The 27,636-nt window shown below is 43.3% G+C and overlaps 1 protein-coding gene across 2 annotated transcripts in view; it reads right to left on the bottom strand.

Annotated features, from left to right (window-relative positions):
* Positions 1-12,590: 12,590 nt before the first annotated feature.
* LOC129859653 (E3 ubiquitin-protein ligase Midline-1-like) overlaps positions 12,591-27,636 on the bottom strand; it is a 56,221-nt gene continuing 41,175 nt past the window's right edge. For both annotated transcript variants that reach the window (XM_055929696.1, XM_055929695.1), the window contains exons 3-10: positions 24,039-24,134; positions 20,277-20,384; positions 19,070-19,218; positions 18,779-18,906; positions 17,771-17,914; positions 15,158-15,319; positions 14,698-14,905; positions 12,591-14,415 (exon numbers count right to left, since the gene is read on the bottom strand). In XM_055929696.1, the coding sequence (XP_055785671.1) occupies positions 14,067-14,415; positions 14,698-14,905; positions 15,158-15,319; positions 17,771-17,914; positions 18,779-18,906; positions 19,070-19,218; positions 20,277-20,384; positions 24,039-24,134 (1,344 nt within the window). In that variant the 3' untranslated portion in view covers positions 12,591-14,066. The remainder of the gene's footprint in view (positions 14,416-14,697; positions 14,906-15,157; positions 15,320-17,770; positions 17,915-18,778; positions 18,907-19,069; positions 19,219-20,276; positions 20,385-24,038; positions 24,135-27,636) is intronic.

Raw genomic sequence — 27,636 nt, forward strand, 5'->3', positions numbered from 1 at the left:
TTCACTCTCATCTTAGACTCTCCTTGATGCTTTGAACTTTCTCCCCAAGCAAATGCTTCTCCCTTTCAGGTCATACCCAGACATAAAAGAAGTGAATTTCACCATGCCACAGACAAATAGACAGATGGATATACTCTGCCATGCTCCACAGTCTACAGAGACTGAGATATACCAGCACAACACTGTGAGAGCCAGTGTGGGTTCTTTGTTCAATTTTCTCACTCACTCCCCTCTTTCGCTTTCAATTTTTTTTTTCTCTTTTCTACTAGCTGGATGACCTACAGAGCTGGCAGGCTTTGAGCAAGAGGGAAGTCAATCAGGATCGGAACAGAGAGGATCCTGGGGCATGGAGACAGCGGTGTGGTGTATGGAGCGGTGAGCGGGCGCCCATGTGCCGACTTTTTCCTCCAGCGGGGGGTTGTCAGCACAGGTTAGCCCGACACAGGAGTCGGTTTCAGAGGTTGCTTAGGCAATGAGGTGGAAGAAACTCCGTTGTAAAGAAAGACAGCGAAAGTGACTTTGGGGTGTTGACAAGCTCACGCAAAGTGTGGAGGAGGAGAAATCTGCCAGGGGTCTCAAGAGACATTTTATATTGACCTACTACCAGGACTAAGAATATTTATAATCACCTTGGGAACTTAAGTTGGGTTTTTTTCAGGCGCAGTGTGCCAGAACAAAGTTATCTAACAAATGAGTTATAGTCTACCAGTCATGGGGGAATAAAAAAAATGCAACCAGTCTTTTCTATTCCAGAAGGTTCAAATGAAATTGTATTTCTAACATGCGCCGAATACAACAGGTGTAGACCTTACCGTGAAATGCTTACTTACAAGCCCTTAACCAACAAAGCAGTTCAAGAAATAGAGTTAAGAAAATATTTGCTAAATAAACTGAAGTAAAAAATCGAATAAAAAGTAACACAATGAAATAACGATAACTAGGCTTTATACAAGGGGTACCGGTACCGAGTCAATATGCAGGAGTATAGGTTAGTCAAGGTAATTTGTACATGTTCAGAAGAGTGTGTTGTCATTCGACATTAAAGAGAGAGGTTCCACTGAACTGGAAAATTGCAAATAAGTGAAGAACATTCAAAGCCACATGAAGAGAGCAGGAATGAAGGTAGAAAGTCAAGGGTGTAGATGAGGAAGGAGGAATATTTTCACCCTGATGGGTTATTTTTTGTCTGATGAACCCTTATCCTCCTCCCCATGTCTTTGGCTGCCGAGAAGGAGGCTACTGTGAGAGCCAGAGAGAGGCAGTGATTCAGAAAGTGCTAAGTGATCTAAATGCCTGGGCTTATGTCACGGAGGGAGGAAGGATGAACGTGGCGGCGAGTAGCGTTTAATCAGGAGTTCACCTCTCACTCATGGAGACTCATGCAGTACACATCCACAGGTGTTGGGAGATTGGGAGAGGCTTGTGTGTGTGTTGTCGCTCTTGATCTTAACCAGCTGTGAGGAATGGCGACGGCGTGGCCATCCTTGCTCATCAGATAAAAGGAGGACCTGGCCTGGGCAATGGAGGCTGCTGAGGGGAGGACGGCTCATAATACTGTCTGGGATGGAGTCAATGGAATGTTATGCAACACGTGATTGATACCATTCCATTTACTACATTCAAGGCATTATTGCGAGCTGTCCTCTCCTCAGCAGCCTCCACTTGGCCTGGAGTTTGTCCTAATATTCTAGGATGGCTCATAAACTGTTATGATGAAATCAAGTGGCGTGCCCCACTAAATGTGGTATCTTATACATTTTACTGCTATGACGGGGACTAAAATGTAGAAAAACGAAACTTTTTGCATGGAATGTACATTTTCCAACACATCATATCAAATAACAATGCCAGTTGAATGATCACTCGTCAACATTAAGAACAGTACATTTTTTATTTTTAGTCCCCTCATGCAGAAACTTTCTGTCTTCATTGTGAGTCTTCAAAGTGCCCGCACAAGTTGTGTGGGGGCAGTTCACTTATAATTATGGGGACATCGCAGAAACATTTACACTGATAAAGTGTCACTCAACAAACGTGTGCGTGTGGGTGGTCAGGCTATTAGAACACAATAGTCTTCCCACCATCAGCACCACTCCTCCAGACAACAATGCTATGTAGGTAGAAGCTCCTCGAACCATCGAGAGGAGAGGGACTGAGAGTCCTGAAAGTACTGGAGGAAGCACCGTGCTGTGGTAATCAAACGACTCCATCCAATCCTGGAGATCGGTACTTTAAGACTTCCTCAGGCGGTCACACAAACTGCTGACGCGGACAAACACCGCTCTGTCAGCTATTGTAGAAGAACACAGACTTCCTCCTAGACAGACATACAGCTGCTGCTGCTGCTGCTGCTGTTGTTGTTGTTGTTGTTGTTGTTGTTGTTGTTGGGTTGTTGTTGGGTTGCACTCTCATTTGCAATAGAAAGAAGGAGTAAGAGATGCCTTTTTATTTCAGGACTCCAAAATATTCCATGTTTCGGCCTACAGGCACTTTACATCCATTAAAAGGAAGTAGTTATCTTTCATGTGTGCACGCATGACCGTAAGTCACTTTGGATAAAAGCGTCTGCTAAATGGCATGTTATATATATATATTATATATTCTGCTGGAAGAGAACTTTTATAAATATTCTTCCATTAGTGTGCTACAACCACTTGGTGAGATGAGGCCTGAGGAAGTAAATGTGTCACCGCATCCTTTCGGTATGTCTTATAAGCTGGTGGACCGGTTCACTTGTTCTGCCCTATAAAGTTGATCCTCCCGTCAGGGGTCTTCACACTCGTCGTATTTTCTAAACAGGTTCTCACACACCCACAACTAATCACCCATGCTCCGAAAACAAAATATGAATATCTAATATTGTTCTTTTGTTCTATTGAGTGAATAATGCATACACCAGCTAAGTTCATTATCTTCAAGGGTGGCCTCTTAATGTATGAATAAAATCAATGATAATGGCAAATCTTTGCTTATGTATGCTATTTATGAGCATGCTGAATGTCGTGAAAGTGCATGATATATCATGACTGGTACGATAAATTATTATTATTTAAACAAGCAATTGAATGTTGGAAGAATTTACACATTGGCTGGTATTGTAAGCGCGTTGCCATGGCTTTTACCTACAAAGCAATGGTATTGAATTGGAGAAGGAGGGACTGGGAGGGGTGTTTAGCACTTCTAAAGTCAAGATAATGTTAGCGTCAGCATAAAGCCTCAGACACCAAGGCTAACTGAAAAAAACAGCAAACACACCACCCCCTGTCAGAAAAAATGAAATGGCCGTTCAATACACTTCCTTTTATTATCTGTTTTTGCCATCAAGGTGTTGTTTACAAGACAGCTCCTTATTGTATTTCCTGATCTTATCCTTTGGCCCTCTTTCATTTCCTCGTACAGCTTTTCATTTAGCCTTGCTGGGAGTGAATGCAGCAACTCCTCTGCCAAGACCAGTCAGAGCCACGCGCTAAGCATCCCATAGCAAACTGATGCTTTTTCTCCTCTTTTTGCTCTCTTTTTTGCCCTCTTTTTTTCCCCCCTCGACTGATAGCTAGAGGAATGGTTTCTCCAAGGAAATACAGGAGCTGCCAAATAATTCATTGAATTTGTAGTTCAATTGATCCCTTAGAGGCTGATGTGGTTGGTTGGTGCTGGAGGTTCGCGGAGGAAGAGGGGGAGGAGGGTAGAGAGCCAAGGTTAATATGAAAGGCCAGCTCTGGTTGTCAGGGGATTCTGGTGGAAAATAATACAGCAAAGTCACAATGTGAATAGTTTCCACTCCATTCTGCTTCCTCCCATGCCAATCTGCTTCTGTAAAAAAGTTGGTACGAGAGGAGAATGAGGGGTTTTATTGGGTGCTAGGGTTGAGACTAAAGGACTATAAATAGCCAGCTAAGCTTACAATTCCAGATTTAAGGGTTTAAGATTACTCACGGTATCCTTCCACCCCCCCTTTCTTTCCATGGAATCACACTGTGTGTGAGAGCGGAGAGGTGTGTCAATGAAAAATCATATGCGCATCACTTAATGTAAGGATAAGGTGTTGGACAGAGAGGTGCACAGGAGCATGTCAGGGAGAATAGTGTTCGGCAGTGTCCTCACAGTGTTCGGCATACGTCTCAATCGGAGTGCATCTTTGTCGAGGCTGAAAAGGTGGAGAGCCTATGTCTATGTTGCAGTGGTTCCTAAAAGTGGACCTTTTGTCATCCGACACATTTGATCATTACAGAGATGAATGCTGGCCTTTGCCATGGTCTAGTGATCACTCCCCCGCTGTAATAGCTGCACAGTGGAACGAGATTAATCCAGCCATCGATTTTGAACTGCTGGTCTCCGCTGCTCGACCTTTGGTCCAACCATTAGGTTTGCATTTCACAAAGAGTCCATGGGCACATTCACTTACCTTTGACAGAGCATCTAACAGGGGAGACTAACAAACTATTGATCCCTAATACCCCATCTGCATACTGTCGATTCATGGCACTGCTGTGATAAGCGCTTTCATCTGTTTCGATACCTTTTTATATTCATTAAAAAATATCATTCAACTGTAGACAGAACTATACACCTACAGTGAGAATATACAGTGTGAGGAGGTCGAATCCCAATGGCATTTCACAGGATCTCAGCTTTAGATCCCCATGAATTAGTGATAAGCGCTTTCATCTGTTTTGATATCTTTTATATTAATTCAAAATATCATTCAACTGTAGACAGAACTATACACCTATAGTGGGAATATACAGTAAGAGGAAGTCGAATCCCAATGGCATTTCACAGGATCTCAGCTTTAGATCCCCATGAATTATCCCCACCCCTAAAAAGAAAGTCTGAGATTAAAAGTCTTCAAACTCGTCCAGGCAGAGGGGTGGAGAAATGGACTCGGGGTGGAAATCGGCTTGCACCTCCCTTCTGTAGATTTGGCAGGACTACAAAGGGCCACCTGTGAGGCTCTGAAATCCCCTCTCTGTGCTCTAGAGTGTGAGCGGGCCGCTGTTAGCAGCTCACTCCAATTCTACAGGTTGATTGAAGGAGTGATGCCTTGAATCCCCCGTTGTATTGCTGGCTGACTATTCCTACGAAGTGCTTTAAAGTATCCTCCTCAGGACCCCTGGAATTCCCTGTCAATCTACAGATCAGACATGGTGAGAAGAATATCAGAGACTATGGTAAAACATGCAGAATCACACACACACACACACACACACACACACACACACACACACACACACACACACACACACACACACACACACACGCACACACAGTGAGACACACACACACACACTGAATTTGTACACATACATAAACAGGCACACACACACGTACACACAATTGTGTTTTTTTGTGTTTTTTTTTACACTTGTGTTTTAATCAGGTCAGGTTTTGCACCACCAGAAGGTAAAATCTTTCCTTTGTTCATTAGTCATTATTAATTAATGGACAACCTTTTACTGCACTCCTAAGACTACAAATTATTGAATTAACGTTTAGAGATGTAGTCTAGTTGTCTCTAGCTCCTGCTCAGTATCTGCAGAGCAGTTAGCCCAGTTAGTGTACACCCCAATGATACAATGTATAGATAGTATCAATGCTATTTGGTTGCAGTCTTCTGTAGCGAATGTAGCTGGATTGCATTGCTTTGCATCAGATTTCATTTCATTCAAGGTGTGCAATGGAGAATCTCCTGACTGACGCTCGTCTCACTGGAGCCGTGCTGACCCATAAAATCACAACGCCAAATGGATATTAAACTTAGCCAACATCCCCAGGTTGTTTGTGTCACTCCGGTATGCATTCAGCACACTAACTGCCGGGAGTGAATGTGGACGTTCATCTCCTAAAAGACATGATTTCGCCTGCTGCCCCCAGGAAGTAGAAAACATGGAGGGTTGTGAATTTGGAATGGGTTGAGGGTGGCTTAGAGTAAAAACATGGTGGAAATGTATTTTCTGACAAAAATCCACACCGGTCTCGGTTTGGATTAAGAATGGGCGACATGGAAAGCATACGTGACCAACCAAATGAGAATTAAGTATTGTTTTGCATTGTCTTGCATGAGCTTTGTCTCTGCTGCCTCTGTTCGGTGTTCGCTCTCTGCATGACAGTGTTGCAGAGGTAGAAATGAGGCCCCATGAGGCGCCAAGCCAGGTTTTCCCAGTCCACTAAGCATCCACTTGGGTTCATTCATGTGTCCACAGCACCCTCTGGTGTTCGGATGTAAAAATTGTATCATTCCCATTCACCTCACAACTCACCTGGTAAGAACATTTATTTTAATCTTGCCTATCATCAAGAAGAGTTAAGGGATGTTATATCAAAGCGAATCAATATGCTGCGTTTATTTTTTCATTTCGAAAATGTAAATTTTTCGTCCCCTGAAGAGAGATATTTATGCAAGTCATTCCTCCTCAATGGCAAACTCCAGAGGAGTATTGAAGAGAAATAATCTTCTTGATGACAAAATCAAGTATATGTCTGAAAAAGGGTAATATTTGCATAACTTCGAGATGTATTTAAATGAATTTGCTTTCACACGTCATTGGGATCACACTGTCTGCCCTCCAGGACATCTACAGCACCCGGTGTCACAGGAAGGCCAAGAAGATCATCAAGGACCTCAGTCACCTGAGCCACGGACAGACATATAGACAGATAGACGGATAGACATAGCCCCTTGCGCTTCACACACACAAACAGCATGCAAGCAAACAAGCACGCACACAAGCAAACACTACACCCCCCCCCCAACCCCCACCCCCTTCACACACACAGATGCATCTAATCCTGAGCTGTCTTTCCTTCAACACAACAGGGGCAGCAACATGCCATTTAAGTGTCACCTGGGAGAGTGCAACTTCCAAATCTCTCTCCAAGGGGACTCTGCTCAGGTTATCCATAATCAATTTGCCTTGCGATGCACCCCCCTCCCCCCCCCCCCCCCCCCCGTCATATCCCGCCCCCCTCCGCTTGTCTGTTCAACCTACTGAGTCACAGCATCTCACATCATCTCTCCGCTATCTTCCTTTTTTTTTTAAAGGCAGCGCCGCTTGAACCTGGGCTGACATAACTGAGGATCTTTGCTTTTTCACCATTGGACACTGGTATACCAAGCCTCCCTACCCGCCGTCCCCAGATAGCATATGAACACGTCATAGCCATGGCAAAAAAAAACAAATGAACAAATGAATTATGGAAAATGTCCTGTTAAACTGCTCAGACCTTGAGGGGGAGGGCTAAACCGTGGTGAGCCATTGCCATTGGAGCTTCAGCATCTATTTCACCCAGCCAGGGGGCTGTACATGTCCTGTGTCTGGTAGTCAGTGTAAGATAGAGCTTCTCTTCAGAATGGTAACGGTCGAATGAAATGTGGCTGCGCACGTCCTTGAGTGACCTCGCCGTTCATTGTTTCTCGGCTGCCCTCATCATCTCAATTCCCGTTGGATCTGGTCTTACTTTGTAGATTAGTGGAGGGGAAAGGTCAGGGAGAAGACTGAAACACCTAGGTAACGCGTAAGTGCTGATGCGGGGACCTTTAAATTTATGGCTTTATCGTTTTCAGTCGCTCGGCTGCTCAAGCTGATTTTTTTTCAATGGCTTGAAAGCACAAAAGCCCTCGCAAATGTGGAGTGCAATAAATTATCATCACTTAATTAGCTGGTGCAGTGGTAAAAGGGGGGCCTGTCCAAGTTTGTTTCACCCTAGGTGAAGATTTTAGGATTGAGGGGTGCAAAATAATTGGATTCTCTTGGCTGTCAGGATAAAATTGCTGACTATTATGAAAGGATGGAGAGACTGACTCAGTAGATGACTGACTAAATGTGGGAAAGAAAAAAAGAGAGAGAGAAAGAGTGAGAGAGAGCAAGACAGACAGAGAAGAAAGAGAGAGAGAGACAGAGAGACAGGCAGACAGACAGACAGACAGACAGAGAATGAGAGAGAGAGAGAGACAGACAGAGAATGAGAGAGAGAGAGAGACAGAGGAGAGAGAGAGAGGAAGGCGGACAGAGAAGAAAGAGAGAGAAACAGCAAAACAGACAGAGAAGAAAGGGGGAGAGAGACAGAGAAGAAAGAGGGAGAGAGACAGAGAAGAAAGAGGGAGAGAGACAGAGAAGAAAGAGGGAGAGAGACAGAGAAGAAAGAGGGAGAGAGACAGAGTAGAAAGAGAGAGAGAGAGAGAAACAGCAAGAAAGACAGAGAGGAAAGAGAGAGAGTACAGGTGCATCAAAGCTGAGACCGAGACTGAAAAACAGCTTCTATCTCAAGGCCATCAGACTGCTAAAAAGCAATCACTAACTCAGAGAGGCTGCTGCCTACATTGAGACCCAATCACTGGCCACTTTAATACATGGATCACTAGTCACTTTATACAATGCACTAAATAATGCCACTTTAATGATGTTTACATATCTTACATTACTCACATGTATATACTGTATTTTATACCATCTATTGCACCTTGTCTATGCCACTCGGCCATCGCTCATCCTTATACTTACATGTACATATTCTTATTCACCCTTTTAGATTTTTGTGTATTAGGTAGATGTCGGGGAATTGTTAGATTACTTGTTAGATATTACTGCACTGTCGGAACTAGAAGCACAAGCATTTCGTTACACTCACATTAACATCTGCTAACCATGTTTATGTGATAAATCAAATTTGATTTGATTTGAGAGAGAAACAGCAAGACAGGGAAGAAAGAGAGAGAGAGAGAGAAACAGCAAGACAGACAGAGGAGAGAGAGAGAGAAACAGCAAGACAGACAGAGGAGAGAGAGAGAGAGAAACAGCAAGACAGACAGAGGAGAGAGAGAGAGAAACAGCAAGCCAGACAGAAGAGAGAGAGAGAGAGAAACAGCAAGCCAGAGAAGAAAGAGAGAGAGAGAGAGAAACAGCAAGACAGACAGAGGAGAGAGAGAGAGAAACAGCAAGACAGACAGAGGAGAGAGAGAGAAACAGCAAGCCAGACAGAGGAGAGAGAGAGAGAGAGAGAAACAGCAAGCCAGAGAAGAAAGAGAGAGAGAGAGAGAAACAGCAAGACAGACAGAGGAGAGAGAGAGAGAAACAGCAAGACAGACAGAGGAGAGAGAGAGAGAGAAACAGCAAGCCAGAGAAGAAAGAGAGAGAGAGAAACAGCAAAGACAGGGAAGAAAGAGAGAGAGAGAGAGAGAGACAAACAGCAAGACAGACAGAGAAGAAAGAGAGAGAGAGAAGAAAGAGAGTGCGAGAGAGGCGAGACAGAGTCCATAGCTTTGCATTGAGCGTATTTGTGAGGTGCCTCTTAATTGAACTTGCCCAGTGGGGATGTAAGAGAGTGGTGCAGACAGATACAGGAGCTGTCAGAGCTGCCTCAACCAAATGGAGAGAGAGAGGGCTGGGGGGAAATATGATTTAAGGTGAAACGAGCGCATCATTTGTTATTCTGACCCAGCTCTCAAAGAGCTCCCCCACTATTCTCAGTTATGATTAGGTCTGATGAAAGAACATCAGAACTATTAGGATGTTAGATTTACAGACCTGATACCTTCCCAGTTCTGATTAGGTTTGATGGAGGGAACATAGGAGGATATCATATTTATGCTAATAGTTGTGATTACAGACCTTCCCGTCTTCACCTGAGACATGATGATTTCAAGAAAGTGTATCCGCTATGAAATTCTATCCTCGTTGACATGTTCCCTTAACTTTTTTGTCCGTGTAACTGGAGCGCGCTCTGTCTGACTATGCTGGTACAAACCATATCAATCTGATGAAAAGTCTCCATGTGTCTTTACACGGTGAATTATGGGTGCATTATGTGTCATGTGCAAGTCAGGGTTGTCACGCTATGCCATTCGTTGTGAATTTGTAATCACGCATTGTGAACATTTAGGCCATCCGATCAGACCAGGAAAGAAGGAAGCAAGAATGATGCTTGTTTACAACTGACTCCAAAACGCCTCCCTTCTCATTTATCTATCCTAATAATCCTGTAATCGCAGGGCCCAGGTTTTCAAGTTACCCATCTGGATTTTGCCTGTCGGATAGAATTAAATGCATAGACATAGAATGAATAGAATTGACAAACAATTTACTTGAATGGGGACTCCCATTCTATTCATTCTATTTCCATACATTTAATCCTATCCGATAGGCAAAATCCAGATAGATAACTTTAGAAAAACCTAGGCCCAGGGCAGTAGGACTTAAATCTTCAGAGTGAATAGCTTCCCAGCCTTCATACGATCCATCAGCGGCACAGCGAATCAAACGGCAATTTATTACACGGCAGGAAGCAAAACATTGTGTAAGAGGAACCGATAAGCTTTTCATTAGGATCCAACGTTGATTACTGGAACAGCTGTAGTCAGTGAATTAATAGGATCTTTTCTTTAGTGTGTTGTTGTTGTTTATGTTATAGTACTCCAAATTCACAGATGTTGTTTTGATAAAGTACAATCAGTACTGTCAGATCATTGTTGATAGCCGGACGCCTGTATCAGAGATATTAACCATAACCCATACTAAGAGCCAGACTACACAGATTCAACTCAGCATGCGTGGTCCTATTGTAATTAATCCTATTAAAATCACTACCCTGACCGTTAGACATTGGCACAAGACTTTCTTTGATTTTTCCCAAATGATGTTATGGATTATGGATGAAGTGCTTTCTTTTCACATTATACTGGCCTCTGCTGGCCATTCCATGGAGTTGACTCGACTCGGCATCCACAGTTGATGTAATACTTTTTGTTTAGAGAGAAGAGTATCATGTGCCATAATGTGAAGTATAATTATGTGGACAACTTTTTCGGTTTCTTTTCCTTTTAATACGCGACCAGCAACATGGGTGCCCTACTGAAATGTGTGTAGATGCCTGTTATACAACGAAATAGCCACACGAAACCAGACAATGTTTATCAAATTGAATGAAGGCAGTTGATATAGACATTTGTTTTTGTTATTTTTCCTATTTCCTTCTTATCGACTGTCCTTCACTTCCTGTGTCTGTAGATTGTGATTCTGGGCAGTTCCTTCACGGGTAGATAAGATTCCTGGTGTGTTGGCCAAACATCCAGCCATGAGGGAAATGTCACAGCGCTCCTGCTTAGTCATGACCTCCACTGACCAGTAACTGATGTGCCGGGTCACTGTAAGTTCATGAACAACACACATGCATGCACACAGTCACAAGCACGCATATACACTCACTCATGCACAACGTACGTATGTCATCACGCACACACCAAACACACACCAAGTCCCTAAAGCTTTTATACCGGGTGACCAAAAGAGATGTCCTTGAAAATCATGTCAGCCTAACAGTTTCCTGGGCTGGTGCAATTGCTGCCTCTTGAGAATCACTGTACCATCCCACTGGGCACAGATCAGTTCAACATCTATTTTTGTTTTACATTTGGTTGAGTTGTCAACTAACGTGAATTCAATGTGATATGTTGACGGCAGACAGCCTAGCGGTTAACATTGGGCCAGTAACCAAAAGGTTGCTTTTTTGAATCCCCAAGTTGACTAGTTGAAGATTTTAAAAAAAATAGATAATCTAGCAAGGCACTTAACCCTAGCTGCTCTGGATAAGAGCGTCTGCTAAATGATGCAAGTGTGAAATCAATCAAAGATTTCACCCTGTCATTGAATTCAGCTTAAGACTAAATTCCATTGATTACTTTTTGGAAGTCCAATCAGTTTTCCACGTCACCACAGTTTTTACTCAGTGGAGTACCATTTTAGGTCAAATACATACATGAAGAACTACACACACACACACACACACACACACACACACACACACACACACACACACACACACACACACACACACACACACACACCTTCCCAAACACTGTTGTTAAACATGTATGTTAGTTGTAAGAGGAAGGAACCCAGTCAGTTGTTTTCAGGTCTGAGGACCATATTGTTTTGTCTGAGGCCCATATTGTTTTGTCTGAGGCCCATATTGTTTTGTCTGAGGCCCATATTGTTTTGTCTGAGGCCCATATTGTTTTGTCTGAGGCCCATATTGTTTTGTCTGAGGCCCATATTGTTTTGTCTGAGGCCCATATTGTTTTCTCTGAGGCCCATATTGTTTTGTCTGGGGCCCATATTGTTTTGTCTGAGGCCCATATTGTTTTGTCTGAGGCCCATATTGTTTTAGGTAAAGCCCATATTGCCCGGTCACACCGTTGCCCTTGTGAACCAGTGTCAAAAGCCTCTAGCGGACCAGGAAAAGGCCCTATTGTCTACAGGAAGTTCTCAGGATAAATTCACCAGCTTGTAGGCTTAACTTAGACATAGATGGCTGGTTGGGTTGGTTTATGGTAGGAAGGCAAGGGTCTAGAAAGAGAAGCAACGATATATTAGGCTACGTTGATGGTCGAAAAACAGACAAAGACCATGTGGTGTATTGCTAAAGTGATGTTTACGACAAAGTGTGTGTGTGTGTGTGTGTGTGTGTGTGTGTGTGTGTGTGTGTGTGTGTGTGTGTGTGTGTGTGTGTGTGTGTGTGTGTGTGTGTGTGTGTGTGTGTGTGTGTGTGTGTGTGTGTGTGTGTGTGTAAAATATACAGTAGAAGAGGCAGTAAACAAGTTAAAATGTATCTTTCTTTATTGTACCTTTGACAATCGACAAATGCTACTTCATATTTGTACAGTGACACAAGCATTCAGATCCTCTTTCCTAAAATAGTGTCCACAGGATTCAAACATACATCTGAATTGAAACCGTTTTTGTGGCAACATTAAAGAGCAGATAATCGCTGCATCCAATACAAGGAAACGGATAATCCCAAACCACACCTAAGACACAAATTAATGAGTGAACCAATCCATTTTGTTCCTTTTAAAAACAATTATCTGTAAAATATCCAGATGGTTCTTCTTTTGAAAGAAGACAGAGTAAAAGAGAACATAATACGTTATGTACATCATGGAGTGCCTGTGTGTGGTGGCGAGACGTATCCTACAACATTTGAGTTCACGGTCACTGGGTCATACAGTGGTCAAGCTGAGGTCAAGCTGTGGCTAGTGATGGCATCGACCTTGGTGAAATAATTTACTGAGTTTGTAAGTGGAATGAGAGTGAAATGTAGAGAAATGATTGTAATAGTCTTGTCCTCACTGTACCTAACAGCAAAGTGGAAGTGTTTTTCAGTTCAGGTTTGTGACAACTGCTAAGTACAGTAGGAAGTTAGTATTCACTCAGGAGAGGACAAAGTAGTTTGCATTAGTTTCATGGATGAAAACAGGATTTGGAATAGACCTGAGAGATACTCACTAACATGCATGGCTGAACTACAAAGGACCTATCCCATTGCAAAGAGGGACCTATCCCATTACAAAACATGACAAAAATGTAAAATGCAATGTGTTGTTTATCCCTGCTTGTCTAAAATGCAATAGTACTTTTACACTTGTGGGTTTAAGGTACTATAAGGAAAAAAGTAATTATGTTGCCACAAAATATGTATAATTTACACATGAATGTATTAGGACACAATACTTTTTCTAGATTAGAAAGTAACATCGATAAATTGCATCAAAATAATTTCCCTAGATTTATAAATGTCTCCTATCCCTGGTAAACTGACCATAAATAACGTATGAACAGTGTGTAAACGTAAGGGAAGATGTGCATATTGAAATGTATCTAGGCTATTTTCTTACACTTCAATAATTAATATCTGTCATATAAGCACAAGAAAATGGTAGTAAAAACATTTAAATTCATGGCTACTTTGGTTCCATAATCATGAAGGTGGGAGTTGGGCAATGCTATAATTCACAACTGTATAGCTACGTAGCGCTTTCCTTCTTTCCCATTGCAAACAGCGGTCTGTGGTTGAATCGAGGGTGGTCTGTGCGATTGACGTTGGCCCAAGGGGTGGTCCAAAGTGCCTAAAATGAAATAAGGTGGTAGCATGACGTTTTCTGGGATGATTCAAGATTGAAGATGGCCTTTGCTAGTTCATAGTGGCCCAAAGTGCCTTGGAGGTGGCTTAATCTAACCTAACCCAATCCAACTTAGTTTGATTTGTCTCTGTAGAACTTTAGTTCCCAGGGGGTCTCAGTCCTGGGTCTCCAACCCTTCTAGGTGTTCGGGGATGGGCAGACCTGTGAGGACAGTCAGACACTTGTTCCACACATTGAAGACGGGACACACGGGCTGGGCGAAGGACACGTGGAACGTGTGCAGGTTCTGCGAGCCCACGGCGTCGTAGAAGGTAAGCAAGCCGGCGTCGTAGTCCAGCAGGACACCCACGCGGCGCAGGTGGGGCGAAGGCTCGATGGCCAGCTCCTTGCTGTTGTGACGCACCACCCACGAGTTGTTGCAGCGGCACAGGACCCATGAGGCCGAGTTCTTGCCGATCCACTCGTGCTTGGGGGCCGACTTGTAGGCGATGCCCACCGCATACCTGCAGAGAAAGAAGTAAGAAGACACTGTTAGCCTGCCTCTAAAACCCAAACACTTCAACACTTGTGAACACTTACCAAGTGTTAAAAACTCATAGTTATTAAATGTGCATTAAATCTTTCTCTGACTATATTGTATAAATGTGCCTTTAAGTGACTTACAATGTGGCGTATCATGACCGCCCCTCTATCTCTGTCATTCTACCCAGACAGATCCAACAGGCCAAAAACCATGTGGCTCAGAGCAAGACATTGGTCCATCATGTCTCCCAGGTCTAACTCACCATGTGCTTCCTCCAATCAGTGCCTCCCAGTAGTGGCGTCCGCTGTCGATGTAAACGTTGCCGACGACGCCGTAGCTACTCTGGCTGGTGAAGCGCTCCTGGCCGTGTCCCTTCTTCGATGCCGTCTCGTCGCGCTCCACCGTCAGGTTGTCATGGGAGACCTTCAGCTTCTTGTGGGCGGACTTGGGGTCCAGCTTGAAAGGTTGGCCTGGACGAAGAGGACGGAGAGAGACAACATGGTTACATTAGCAAGGGGCTAGGATAGGATAGACTATAAAGGCAGCAGCTGTATGTATGGTGTCCATATTAGGAGACCATCCCCGACATGTGATGCTGTCCTAATATGGATACCGTATTGAAAACATAATATGGTGACCATATTAGGTAAGAATCACAAGATACTTCTCTAAAACTGCATGCTATAATTCCAAGTAAATCGTAATGAATACGGAGCCCTTACTGTTGGTTTTGAGTGTCCCTGGCTCACTGCTGCGGGCTCCTGCCTGGTTGATGGCTTTGACGATGAAGATGTACTTGGTGCCGCTCTGCAGGCCGTGGACGGTGTAGTGGTTCTGCTTGATGTTAGGCACAATCATCCAGCTGTCTGCAGAGTTACACAGGCCTGGGAGGGAGAAACAGACTCACAGTTACAGTGTACATACAAATGTTTCCGTTTGCACACTCGTAGTCACATGAACACACACAGACTGCACATGTACAGTGCACATACTTTGTTGTTGAAGTATTGCGGCCTTAATAAACTTTGAAAAGCAAACATCTTCAATTAATTAGGTCACTTGTAAACTGCCGAATTCCAGGACATAAACAACGTTCATTGTCACAGAATGAGGAAATTATTTGCTTTGCCTGCTGCAGAGACAGCCAATCCTCAGCCAACGTAAGTATCATACTTGGACCGAATGTAAACGTTCACCTAATTAAGTCTATATTTCCCCAAACATATTGTATATTTTTATTCTTTAGTTTAGTGAACTCTTATCTATAGTTTGAGAGAGGTGTAGGTTTGAGTCTGTTTGTGTTGGGAGGGGAGGAAGTCGATTCATGTGATCCTACGAGACCAGAGCTAAAGGATAGAGAGGAGTGGTCCACATTCCACCATCAGTCATTCGCTCAATCAATTCGATGGCCTTTTATCAAACCCACGTGAGAGGGGAAGGATGCATGATCAGTGTGTTCAGACAACGCTTCTTGTCCAATAGGACTTTTGGTGTTGGAAGGTGTAGTAGATCTACGGGGAATTACGGGGTCGTTTATCATACAAAGTCAATCCATTATGACAAATGCCGGGGACGTTCAAAAAGACGGTCAGCCAGTATGCAACGTAGCATTACGCCATTTATAGTGATTCATTTCTAATGATCCAACACATTATATATATATTGCCGTTCACTCTACTCTGTTGTTTCATGTGGTTACTGTAGGTGTTAGGAGGGGGGGGGGGGGGGGGGGGGGTCATTCACCTCTCTATGGCTGTGCTGTTCTATGTCCATGGGACTGGCCGTGCTGTACATTGATAGGCCTATACTAAGCCGTGCTGCGCCACATTGATGCCCGCAGGCTTAATTCTCTGCCAGAGCGGCCGTCGTGCTGAGTGCACAGTGTATTCTCCGTGAGCTTCGCGCGACATCCTTTTGAGCGCGAACCCATTACACCTTTTTGTCCGTCCCTATAGGCTACCATGTACCGTCATACCCCATCATCGTGTCTAACATGTGTTCTGAAGGCTGCCGTGCTGCAAATGTACAGTGCACTGTGAATGTACAGCACATTTGCCAATATTTTAAATGGACTGCCGTCACCCCTTCTCCTCTGAAGTGTCATTTCAAAGATGTGACAGTGTGACAACACCTCAGCCTCAGCCCAGAGCTTAGACCTGGTGATTGGATGTGAAACTTGGGCGGGAAGAAAACATGGCGTGTGTAGAGGATGAGGAGGAGGAAGTGGAAAAAAGCACATGTCACTTTGGGTTTATGCCACCCCTCATGAAAAGTGCTGATGTTGGTAGACTTTTTTTTAAAAGGCCCTTCTCAATGGGGTTCCAAAGACAGCATCTGATACAATTGTTATGTTCAATTATCATTCAAGGGTGAACATGGTAGACTTCTATTATACATTTATGTTCATTCATTTTGTATATCGGTACCGAAAGACATTCGAAAAAGTCATTCTACTTGGGGGCACTGGAGTTTTCAACATGATTGAAGCGTGGAAAAAGCCAACTGCTCTTGTTCCAAATTGTAGCAACACTGATGATGTATTGCAGTATTAAAGCTAAAGTTCTGGTAGTTCTCAGTTTCTTCTCTTTGTTGTTGTTGCCAAAATGCTAATGTTGGAAGTGAAGAGATGATCACAACATGAGACACATCATATCCCATTTATCCTCACGGCATCCTATAACCTTGTTCGCTAGCTGTCCGGCATTCATCAAACCACACTTCCCCCTCTGTTCTCTTCATCTAAGAAGCTATATTTCCCATCCCCTGACCTCATTTTATATTGCTTGCCCAGCGAAGTATGCATGAGCGTGGCATTCAGGCGCGATCCGTGGGGGAGGAGGGCTCTGAGCACTGATTCGTGTTATGACTGTAATTCGCTCCGAGTCAGCTAGTCTCCCTCCCTCCCTTCCACTCTGTCCCCTTTGACACTGCAATAACTCAAGCTGAGATCCTGAGATTTGAGCTCACCCCATTGGCCCTAGTCGACAGGCTCGGTGAGAAGAAACGCATGATTCGGTTTTGATTCTTGAGTCCTCCAGCTGTTTGGCTTTACACCTGATTTATCACGGGGCTTTGAGTTGGAAAATACAAAAGTTATCATCAGGAGAGAGTTCTGCGAGCACAAAGCCGTTCTCTCAAGGCGTTCTGTGCACTTACTAGCACCATTGGCTTGCCATGTGGAGATACCATTGTGGTGTGCCTGGTATGCCAGAGGGTAGTATAACTTACACCCTGATACACACTGACAACATTGGCTTGACCTATGAAGATAGTTGTGCGCTCGGAGGTGTTTCTGGTATGTGTGACTGCATTTGTGCCGACACCCAGATACTTACTGACAATGTTGGCTTGCCCTGTGAAGATAGCATACTGGAGCTCATAGGAAAGCACTGTGAACTCGTCGTCTGAGGTCCAGTGGACGGTGATGGTGTCGTACGATGCAGTGCAGAGCTCTTCTCTGATGCCCGGAGGACTTGGCGCTAGATAAGGGTAATGAGAAATTAGAGAAGGGGTAGAATGGAAAATGTTATGCGTGCTCTGGTATAACGATGAAATAACAGTGGTTCACCTTTTGAGCGTGCTGTTTTACCTCAAACAAAGTACTGTGGCTCTTAAAGGAGGACTGAAGGCTTGTGACTTATATTGATTGCCAAGCATTTGTATGCTAATGATAATTCATAGCCCAGGTGATATTTCAGAGGTTGACAATTGATCAGAGGCTGATGACATCTTTCGCTCTCCTCCCCTCCCTTAACCCTCCTCTCTCTCTTCTCTCATCTCTCTCTCTTCTCTCATCTCTCCTTCCCTTTCTCTCGCTCTCCCCCTCTCTCCATCCCTCTCTCTCCTTCTCTCGCGCTCCCCCTCCGCCAGTGAGTGCACATCGATGACTCAGAGTGATTCACTTAGTGAGCCAGCCCTCAAGCGAAGCCCTCTGCCATCACAAAGACTAAACAACAATCTCTTCCACAAACTCATATAAATCTATTCATATGATGTATAATTCTTTGGGGTACTGCAATAACATGGAATAACATGGACAATTTTGGCATTATGTAGATGTGTTACTTTGGGCCACAGTTAGGTTGAGTGCATACAACCACATTTTTAGGTTATGGTTGTAGAGAGAGATGCCAACTCTTGCACTTGACAATAGAATATAGGGAGATATATTGCCAGTGCTTTGATATAGTAGACATCATGACATAAAGCAATATCACAATATAGGCAACAATATCACAGTATATCACGATATTGCCAGATTATCACAATATACCGATATTGTATTAAATGATCACTATTGGCGCCCACCACTACTAGTAAACAGAGCTGATTGTACTCTGTACCTGTGAGGTAGTCCAGGCTCTCCAGCAGCTTCTTCTCCTTGGTGAAGTCCAGAGCGAACGTGTCAAACGTGTCCGTCAGGTTGATCTCTGGAATCAGGACCTGAGAGGAGGCGGTCGCCATGGAAACCCTAACACATATCCCAGAGGGTTTAGTTCACAACTATCCCACTATGTTGCACATTTTCATAGGATGCCAGAGGTCATGTTGATTGACTGTGAATTACCAATGGTTAGTCAGAGCCGGTGTTTGTAGTGAATTTCTACCACATCCTCCGTGCAAGCCTTGCTCACCTTTCGGTGATACTCTTGGCGGTCTGGAGGAAGCGGGCGTGGTCCGTCTCCTTCAGGGTCTGGTCGGCCTGGGTGATGAGAGCAGAGGACCTCTCGATGCACTGCTTACAGTTGGAGATCTGCTGGGCTAGCTTCCTGATCCGGACCGCCTATAGAGCAAATAGGATAGAGGGGGGTTAGAATGGGTTAAAGGTGATTAACTGAATCCCACGTCAGGGATGGTAGAGATTTAGCCCAGATGGGGCTTTTTGGGATCGTATCCAGATGTTTTTGGCTTGTTGCTTTCTCTTCACCTAATGAGAGGTTTAGAGAGAGTGATTGAGGGCAGTGAAATGTGGTTGGTTGGATGTTGTATTTAGGTCAGAGTCACTACCCTCATCAACCTTTTCTGACACACTAAACTGAACAACTAATCTTTGGTTTCATTCGAATGTGTATATATTTGTTGCAATTTTCTGGTATTTATAGTAAACAACTTTTCACCCGTATCCTATATCTGGACAATGCCAGAGGTGTGGGAGCAGGAAAAAATACCAAATTGTCTCTCTATCGTCTCAGCGTTAACCGTCCACCATAAAGGATTTCTATTTAGGCTATTTATTTAGGTCAGAGCTAAACTGCCTCTATGGCCCTTGATATTGGTACTTCTACTTTAAGGCCCCGCTCCTGACTCAAGTCCTGACACAAGACCAGGAAGGAAGGAAGTCCCGTCATTTAAAGAAACTGCAGGAATCTGGTTTCTGACTAACCCTGGACAGCTATTGGTAATTCCAACGCCAACAGAAATTCAGAAAGGGAAATGAAGCAAGTAAAAGTAACACAAAGTGTTAAGTCATTTTCATTGACTACAAATAGTTAGCTTTGAGCGAACTCCAACTCTGTCAGTCAGTAAAAATAATTGAGACATGCCCTGTAGGTTGGACATTTTGATAATTAAGCATGGTCCAATTCCCCTGGTGACCTTGTTCAAATGTTCGCTTTGCATCATAAATGAACAGATTGAGAGTGAACAGACGGTGGACTTTCCAACAGATCCAATGCAGACCCCGAACAGAAGGCGAGAGACATTTACCCTTCTGTTGTTTCACTATTACATTCCTTCCCAGGCCGTACGGTTCAGACTGCAGCTCAGAGAAAGTGCAGAGGATTGTATGTGTGTGTTAGATGGGATTCCCCTTTCAGACCCATGGCCACTCCTGGATCGTACCTTTCCCTCCTTGATTTTGGTCCCAATGATCTGTCTCCTTTGCTGGATGATATCAATCAGGAGGTCGCATTCTTCCATCAGCTTTCCCTCCTGCCGTGATGCATTGACCTGGGAAACACAAATGAAACATAATTAATCTGTCTGACAATTCATAGCCTTAAGTAAACTGTAATTACAAACCATTTACTGTTATACTTACCCAGAGTCAGACAAACTCCTTTTTATGTCTGCATTATGAAGGAAGTTAGAGATAGTTTCAAGAGCCAACGCTAACTAGCGTCAGCGCAATGACTGGAAGTCTACAGGAACGCTAGTGTATGGTTTGCGCTAATGCTAGTTAGCAGTGGCTCAGCATTGGCTTTCAAAACTACCTCTAACTTCTTTTAAACTGCATGCAGAGACATACAAATGGTATCCACGAGTTCATCTGACTTAATGTTTTGTAATTGTCAAAATGTCCGACCTGTCTCAAGGCCCTGATTTAGAAAAAAGTTGAAAAACAGATAAATTGACAGAATCTTGCAGTATCCATTTAAAGCTCTAGTTCAACTAATGATAATTCAGATGTCAGTTGGTTTTGCATTGCAAATAATAACCTACGGGTGAATGAATCAACATTGAGCCACAGTACCTTAATGTGTGTTTGTTTCTGGCTACTACAGAAGATAAAGAATGCCTGCGCCTGTGTTTTGATGAGTCTAACAGTGCTCAATTCTATGTAGCATTTGGATCAGTCTGCAGATCTTGAAGGTTTGTGATTGTTGAGTGCATGCACGCTCAGGTCCACTTTACTAGCCACAGGCCTTTGAAATAGATGCCTCTTTGGTGCCCGTTTTTATGTCCTGGTGAAAAACAGATTTCACCACCTGAACAAGTTTCAACCGAAGCGAAGCGGAGAGGGGAGTTGTGAAAGAGGGATTGTTTGAGCGTTGCCAAGCCAACGAGGTGTGTTACGGTCACTCCCTGGTGTGGACAGCCTGTTTATGATATGAAAGGACTCATTGAACCGCACACAGATCCGTCTTTTCAACGCCAGTAATTAGGTTCCTTCGCCATGTGAGTGTGTTTCTCTACTGTACGTTCACAGGGTTTAGAGGAGGTCATGGGTGAGTGCCACCATGTCTCCCTCTGATCTGCCATGGAATATTTGTGGATTTTAGGTCTAATGAAACGTCTCTGTATTACAGTAGGAGATGGATGTTCAGTGAGGACACACTGTGGGCTCAGCCTTTGGACATGGCAAGGGAGCGTGTGACGGACATGAAAGATGAGTCTTTGGCAGGAGCATAAGCGATTCATTTTACCCAAAGCAAAAGCGTTTCTGGGGAATTGCACGTCAAAAGAGCTCAGAAACATTTAACAGAAGGTGGAAGAGAGGCTGATTTGCTTTAGAAGGCTTTCAAATATTCAGCGATCTCTCCAAAAACGTACACATGCGTCCTGTGTACTCTTTAAGTGCAGAGAAAGGGTGTCTTTCCGGTCCTTGCACATTTATGCACACTGATGATGACTATACAAAAAAAACTCTAACTGTAATCCTTGGGGTGGATATAGCAAATTAAAATCTACAGATTTAATGAAGTGGTTTCATGAGTTGCACAATAATTCTGCAGCTCATTCCACATTCCTCAATTATTCACGCAGATTACTTTTACAAAGTACAAAGTTGATTCACTGAGCACAAGCTGCACACACACACACACACACACACACACACACACACACACACACACACACACACACACACACACACACACACACACACACACACACACACACACACACACACACACACACACACACACAGAAATGCTTGAGAGTTAGCCTATACACTTATTATTTAATGGGTGGAAGTGTGTTTAAAAACCAAGTACACGTTCGTTTCTGACCTACATCCACCATGAAAACGAGGTCAGATATTTCCCCTCTTTTTCTCTGATCCATTATTCAACTTCTCTGGGATATGTGGGACGCTAGTGTCCCACCTAACCAACAGCCAGTGAAATTGCAGGGCGCCAAATTCAAAACAACAGAAATCTCATAATTAAAATTCCTCAAACATACAAGTATTATACACCATTTTAAAGATAAACTTCTCGTTAATCCAGCCACAGTGTCTGATTTCAAAAAGGCTTTACGGCGAAAGCACACCTTGCGATTATGTTAGGTCAGCACCAAGTCACAGACAAACATACAGACATTTTCCAAAGAAGGAGAGGTGTCACAAAACTCAGAAATAGCATTATAAATATTCACTTATCTTTGATGATCTTCATCAGAATGCACTCTCAGGAATCCCAGTTCCACAATAAATGTTTGTTTTGTTCGATAAAGTCCATCATTTATGTCCAAATACCTCCTTTTTGTTTGCGAGTTTAGCCCAGTAATCCAAATGCGCAATTCGTTCAGACGAAAAGTCAAAAAAGTTATATTACAGTTCGTAGAAATATGTCAAGCGATATATAGAATCAATCTTTAGGATGTTTTTATCATAAATCTTCAATAATGTTTCAAACGGACTATTCCTTTGCCTTTCGAAATGAAAAGGAACAGAGCTCACTCTCACAGCCTCGCTCCTGACTTAGCTCATGGCATTCTGCCAGACCTCTTATTCTCTCCCCGTTCACAGTAGAAGCCTGAAACAAGGTTCTAAAGACTGTTGACATCTAGTGGAAGCCTTAGGAAGTGCAATATGACCCCATAGACACTGTATATTGGATAGGCAAAGACTTGAATACCTACAAACCTCAGATTTCGCACTTCCTTGTTGGATTTTTTCTCAGGTTTTTGCCTGCCATATGAGTTCTGTTATACTCACAGACACAATTCAAACAGTTTCAGAAACGTCAGATTGTTTTCTATCCAAATATACTAATTATATGCATATTCTAGCTTTTGGGCCTGAGTAGCAGGCAGTTTACTCTGGGCACCTTATTCATCCAAGCTACTCAATACTGCCCCGTTCCCAAAGCAGTTTTAAATACATCCATTTTGAAAGGACCAGGTTTGTGGATTTTAAAAGGCTAAATGAAATTACCAAAGTGGACCTGCGGCCTGTCCTCAAATGTTACCACCCTTTTAGTGTACTGGTCACAGTGGCCATGGAGACATAGTACAATCTCTGCTTAGAGTATAAGTCATAAACATTCAGGCCATGTCATTTTCATTTCCTAGCCCACCCTTCCACCATGGGGCTGTGACTCTTTCCTCTCAGGCACTTCTAATTTAGAACAAGTGACTATGGTCAGAAAGGCTTAATCCAGAAGAACCTTCATTAAAGAAGTGGCACAACCAATCTTTTGTCTCAGTATAGATACATCAGGAAAAAATCTGATTGTATTGCACATGGCCACATTTAAAAATTGGCCATGTGCATTTTTATAATGTGTTGCTTGACAACTCAGTGATTAGTAGCCTACATATCAGGGAAACATTGTGCATTTTGAAATTCGAGAACATGATTCTATGTACAAATTCAGATGAGCAAACTCAAGCGGTGACAGGAGCATCTGTTGCCACATAAACTACTCCATGATGACATGGCAACATTAGCATAATCATGTCAGGGAAACCATCATTTGAAATTTGAAATTTTACATCAATACAAAAATCTACTAAGTTTGTAGTTTTCACTGAGGTGAACGACATACTGTACAGTTAATTGGGCTTGCACCACATGCACTACACTAACTGACTACAGTATGCCTCTTGCACATGCACGCATTTCTGAACTCATAGCATGGTCAGTGACAGAGCGCTCACCTCTACATGTTGACAGGTTTGGATCAACTTTCCCATCAACCCTTCCAACTCATTGTTCCTCTTGACCAAATGACTCAGGTTGGAATCCAACGCTTGCTGCAAAAGAAAGAGAAAATGACTATTGAAGACAGAAGAGAAAACAACAGTTATTGTCCTTGTTTTTCTTACAAACAAGCCTGAAAAGCAACCTACCATACTTTCAAGAGAAAAAAAACACAAAACCAAGCTGATCAAAAGGTGTCAGAGGTCCTACATTTCTGTTTTAGAGAGAGCAAAATCATAAAGCCAAAACGGAGAAGCATCATCCTCCTCCTCCCTCTCGTCCTCCCACTCCTCCTCCTCCTCCCTCCTTCCCCTTCCTAAATCTCATCCACAGTTGTCACATTCGCTTTTGGACAATTTGGACACTAACCTCCGGGCGCTGCCCCTGTCCCTCGTCCCGATACCGCCTCATCCCGGTCAGTCAGTCTCTGAGCAGGACTCACAGCTTAACACGACTGGCAGAGCCTGAGCCAGAGCCTGAGCCACTCCGGGAAAAAAAAACGTCATGCATAAACCCCCCCCCCCGATCGGCAAATGAAGCATCAAAAGCTCCTCTGACAGCCCATCTACCTATCAAAGAGTCTTTATGTAAGCTGTTCTTGACGTTTTTCCCCTTTCCCCCCTTCCTATTCTGTCTAGAAAAAACCTGTCTTCTTTATTTCATCGTTCTATCATATTATTGCCAAACCGACCATATTAAGCCACAATGTGATGTTCAGTAGGGATTAAATGGAGTTGCCCCATGGGTAAACAGCGTAAACAACAGACGAGCCAAGCAGGAGAATAAGGGTGGGGGGGCTTACCAGTCTAATGGATGGCCTTAATACGACGATGACATACAAAAAAAAAACACATTAAGGACCATAGGGGATGGCATGATCAACGGGGGTGTAAAAATAACTTCACCCATGGAGGAGAACAACAATACTACAAGGACTACTAGCGTGTCTTCTTGCTTGAACGGACATATTGAATAGGTATCACTGGAAACCAAAACCGTAGTTCAGTCACCAACTAAGGGGTCAAACAGTATGCCCCATGTGACTCCCTCCATTATGTTCTCCTCAGCGTGTTCAATCTAATGGACGATTGAAATTGACATTAATACAATGGAATTTGTCCCCCACATTCCTGAGAAGATTAATTAAAATTGTCCCTGTTGTAAATTTGTATTAGGGTCAGGAGAAATTACTCTTGATCTCATGTATTTATAGCCCATAGTCTCAACTCACTGAGTTTAAAGTGGATACAAGCTCTGGGTTGAGGAGGATATGTATTATGTATTTTCTTCTTATTCACCTAGTAGGAGCTCAGAATAAATCAGAGTATCAGAAGAAATGTGAAAGAAGCATCTGTTACAGATCTTGAAACTACTGGACAATAAATATGTATGACAATGTTGGGGTGATCCAAGCCTGTTGTCTGTAAATGTGTTGATAGAGTAAATGAGATTCACTGAGAGATAAATCATGTGGATAAGACCTCTGTTGAAAGACCTTTGGCTGTATGGAGTAAAGAAATGTCTATGGTGGTAAAAGGAAAGACTCATATTAGGCAGGAGACACATCTTCAGAGTTCGTTCTGTTAGGTGACCTAAACTGGCATATGCTTAACACCCCGGCAGTCCTAAAATCTAAACTAGATGCCCTCAATCTCACACAAATTATCAAGGAACCCACCAGGTACAACCCTAAATCCGTAAACATGGGCACCCTTATAGATATTATTCTGACCAACTCGCCCTCCAAATACACCTCTGCTGTTTTCAATCAAGATCTCAGCGATCACTGCCTCATTACCTGCATCCGCTATGGGTCTGCGGTCAAACGACCACCCCTCAGCACTGTCAAACGCTCCCTTAAACACTTCTGCGAGCAGGCCTTTCTAATCGACCTGGCCTGGGTATCCTGGAAGGATATTGACCTCATCCCATCAGTCGAGGATGCCTGGTCGTTCTTTAAAAGTAATTTTCTCAACATCTTAAATAAGCATGCCCCTTTCAAAAAATGTAGAACTAAGAACAGTTATAGCCCTTGGTTCACTGCAGACCTGACTGACCTCGATCAGCACAAAAACATCCTATGGCGGACTGCACTTGCATCGAATAGTCCCCGCGATATGCAACTTTTCAGGGAAGTCAGGAACCAATACACGCAGTCAGTCAGGAAAGCAAAGGCTAGCTTTTTCAAACAGAAATTTGCATCCTGTAGCTCTAACTCCCAAAAGTTTTGGGACACTGTAAAGTCCATGGAGAATAAGAGCACCTCCTCCCAGCTGCCCACTGCACTGAGGCTAGGAAACACTGTCACCACTGATAAATCCACGATAATCAAGAATTTCAATAAGCATTTTTCTACGGCTGGCCATGCTTTCCTCCTGGCTACCCCAACCCCTGCCAACAGCTCTGCACCCCCCGCAGCTACTTGACCAAGCCTCCCCAGCTTCTCCTTCACCCAAATCCAGATAGCAGATGTTCTGAAAGAGCTGCAAAACCTGGACCCGTACAAATCAGCTGGGCTAGACAATCTGGACCCTCTCTTTCTAAAATGATCCGCCGCCATTGTTGCAACCCCTATTACCAGTCTGTTCAACCTCTCTTTCGAATCGCCGCAGATCCCTAAAGATTGGAAAGCTGCCGCGGTCATTCCCCTCTTCAAAGGGGGTGACACTCTAGACCCAAACTGTTATAAACCTATATCCATCCTGCCCTGCCTTTCTAAAGTCTTCGAAAGCCAAGTTAATAAACAGATCACTGACCATTTAGAATCCCACCGAACCTTCTCCGCTGTGCAATATGGTTTTCGAGCTGGTCATGAGTGCACCTCAGCCACGCTCAAGTTAATAAACAATATCATAATAGACAGATAAAAGACAGTACTGTCGATAAAACAGTACTGTGCAGCCGTCTTCATCGACCTGGCCAAGGCTTTCGACTCTGTCAATCACTGTATTCTTTTTTTATTATTCTTTTTTTTATTATTTATTACAACAACAACAAAAAAACAAAGAAAAAGGAAAGGGTAACATTAAAGTATTAGAACATGAAGGACAAACAAGACACTATCAAATATGTATCAGTCTTTCCTCAACAGAGCCATCCTTATGTGTGAGTGTGCGTGTGCATGACATTGATATAAAATATATGTCATAGTTTTCTTTTTCATGATCACAATCTTGTGAAACCCGAACCCTCCAAGATCCCCCCACAGTTCCCCAATAGCTGTCCCTCAACCATTCGAGACCCCCAGTCCCCCCCGGAATTAAAAAAACAAGAAAAAAACAAATAATTCTATTCCACACCCACAAGAACCCCCCCTATGCACCAACAACCAAGAGAATGAACTAAAGAGAAAAATGGAAAAGACAGAAGAAAACAGCAAACAACAATGCAAAAAAATACTAAATTTAAAACAAAGTACATCAAGGACAACTGAAATCATAACAGCAATGTCTACTTTATATGTTTGTGTGCATGTCTGGCACTATTACATGTCTGTGTGTTCTTGTATGTGTTTATTTGAATGAGAGTGTGTGTATATGCATGTGTACAAACACC

Source organism: Salvelinus fontinalis, chromosome 7, assembly GCF_029448725.1.
Source record: "Salvelinus fontinalis isolate EN_2023a chromosome 7, ASM2944872v1, whole genome shotgun sequence".
Lineage (NCBI taxonomy): Eukaryota > Metazoa > Chordata > Actinopteri > Salmoniformes > Salmonidae > Salvelinus > Salvelinus fontinalis.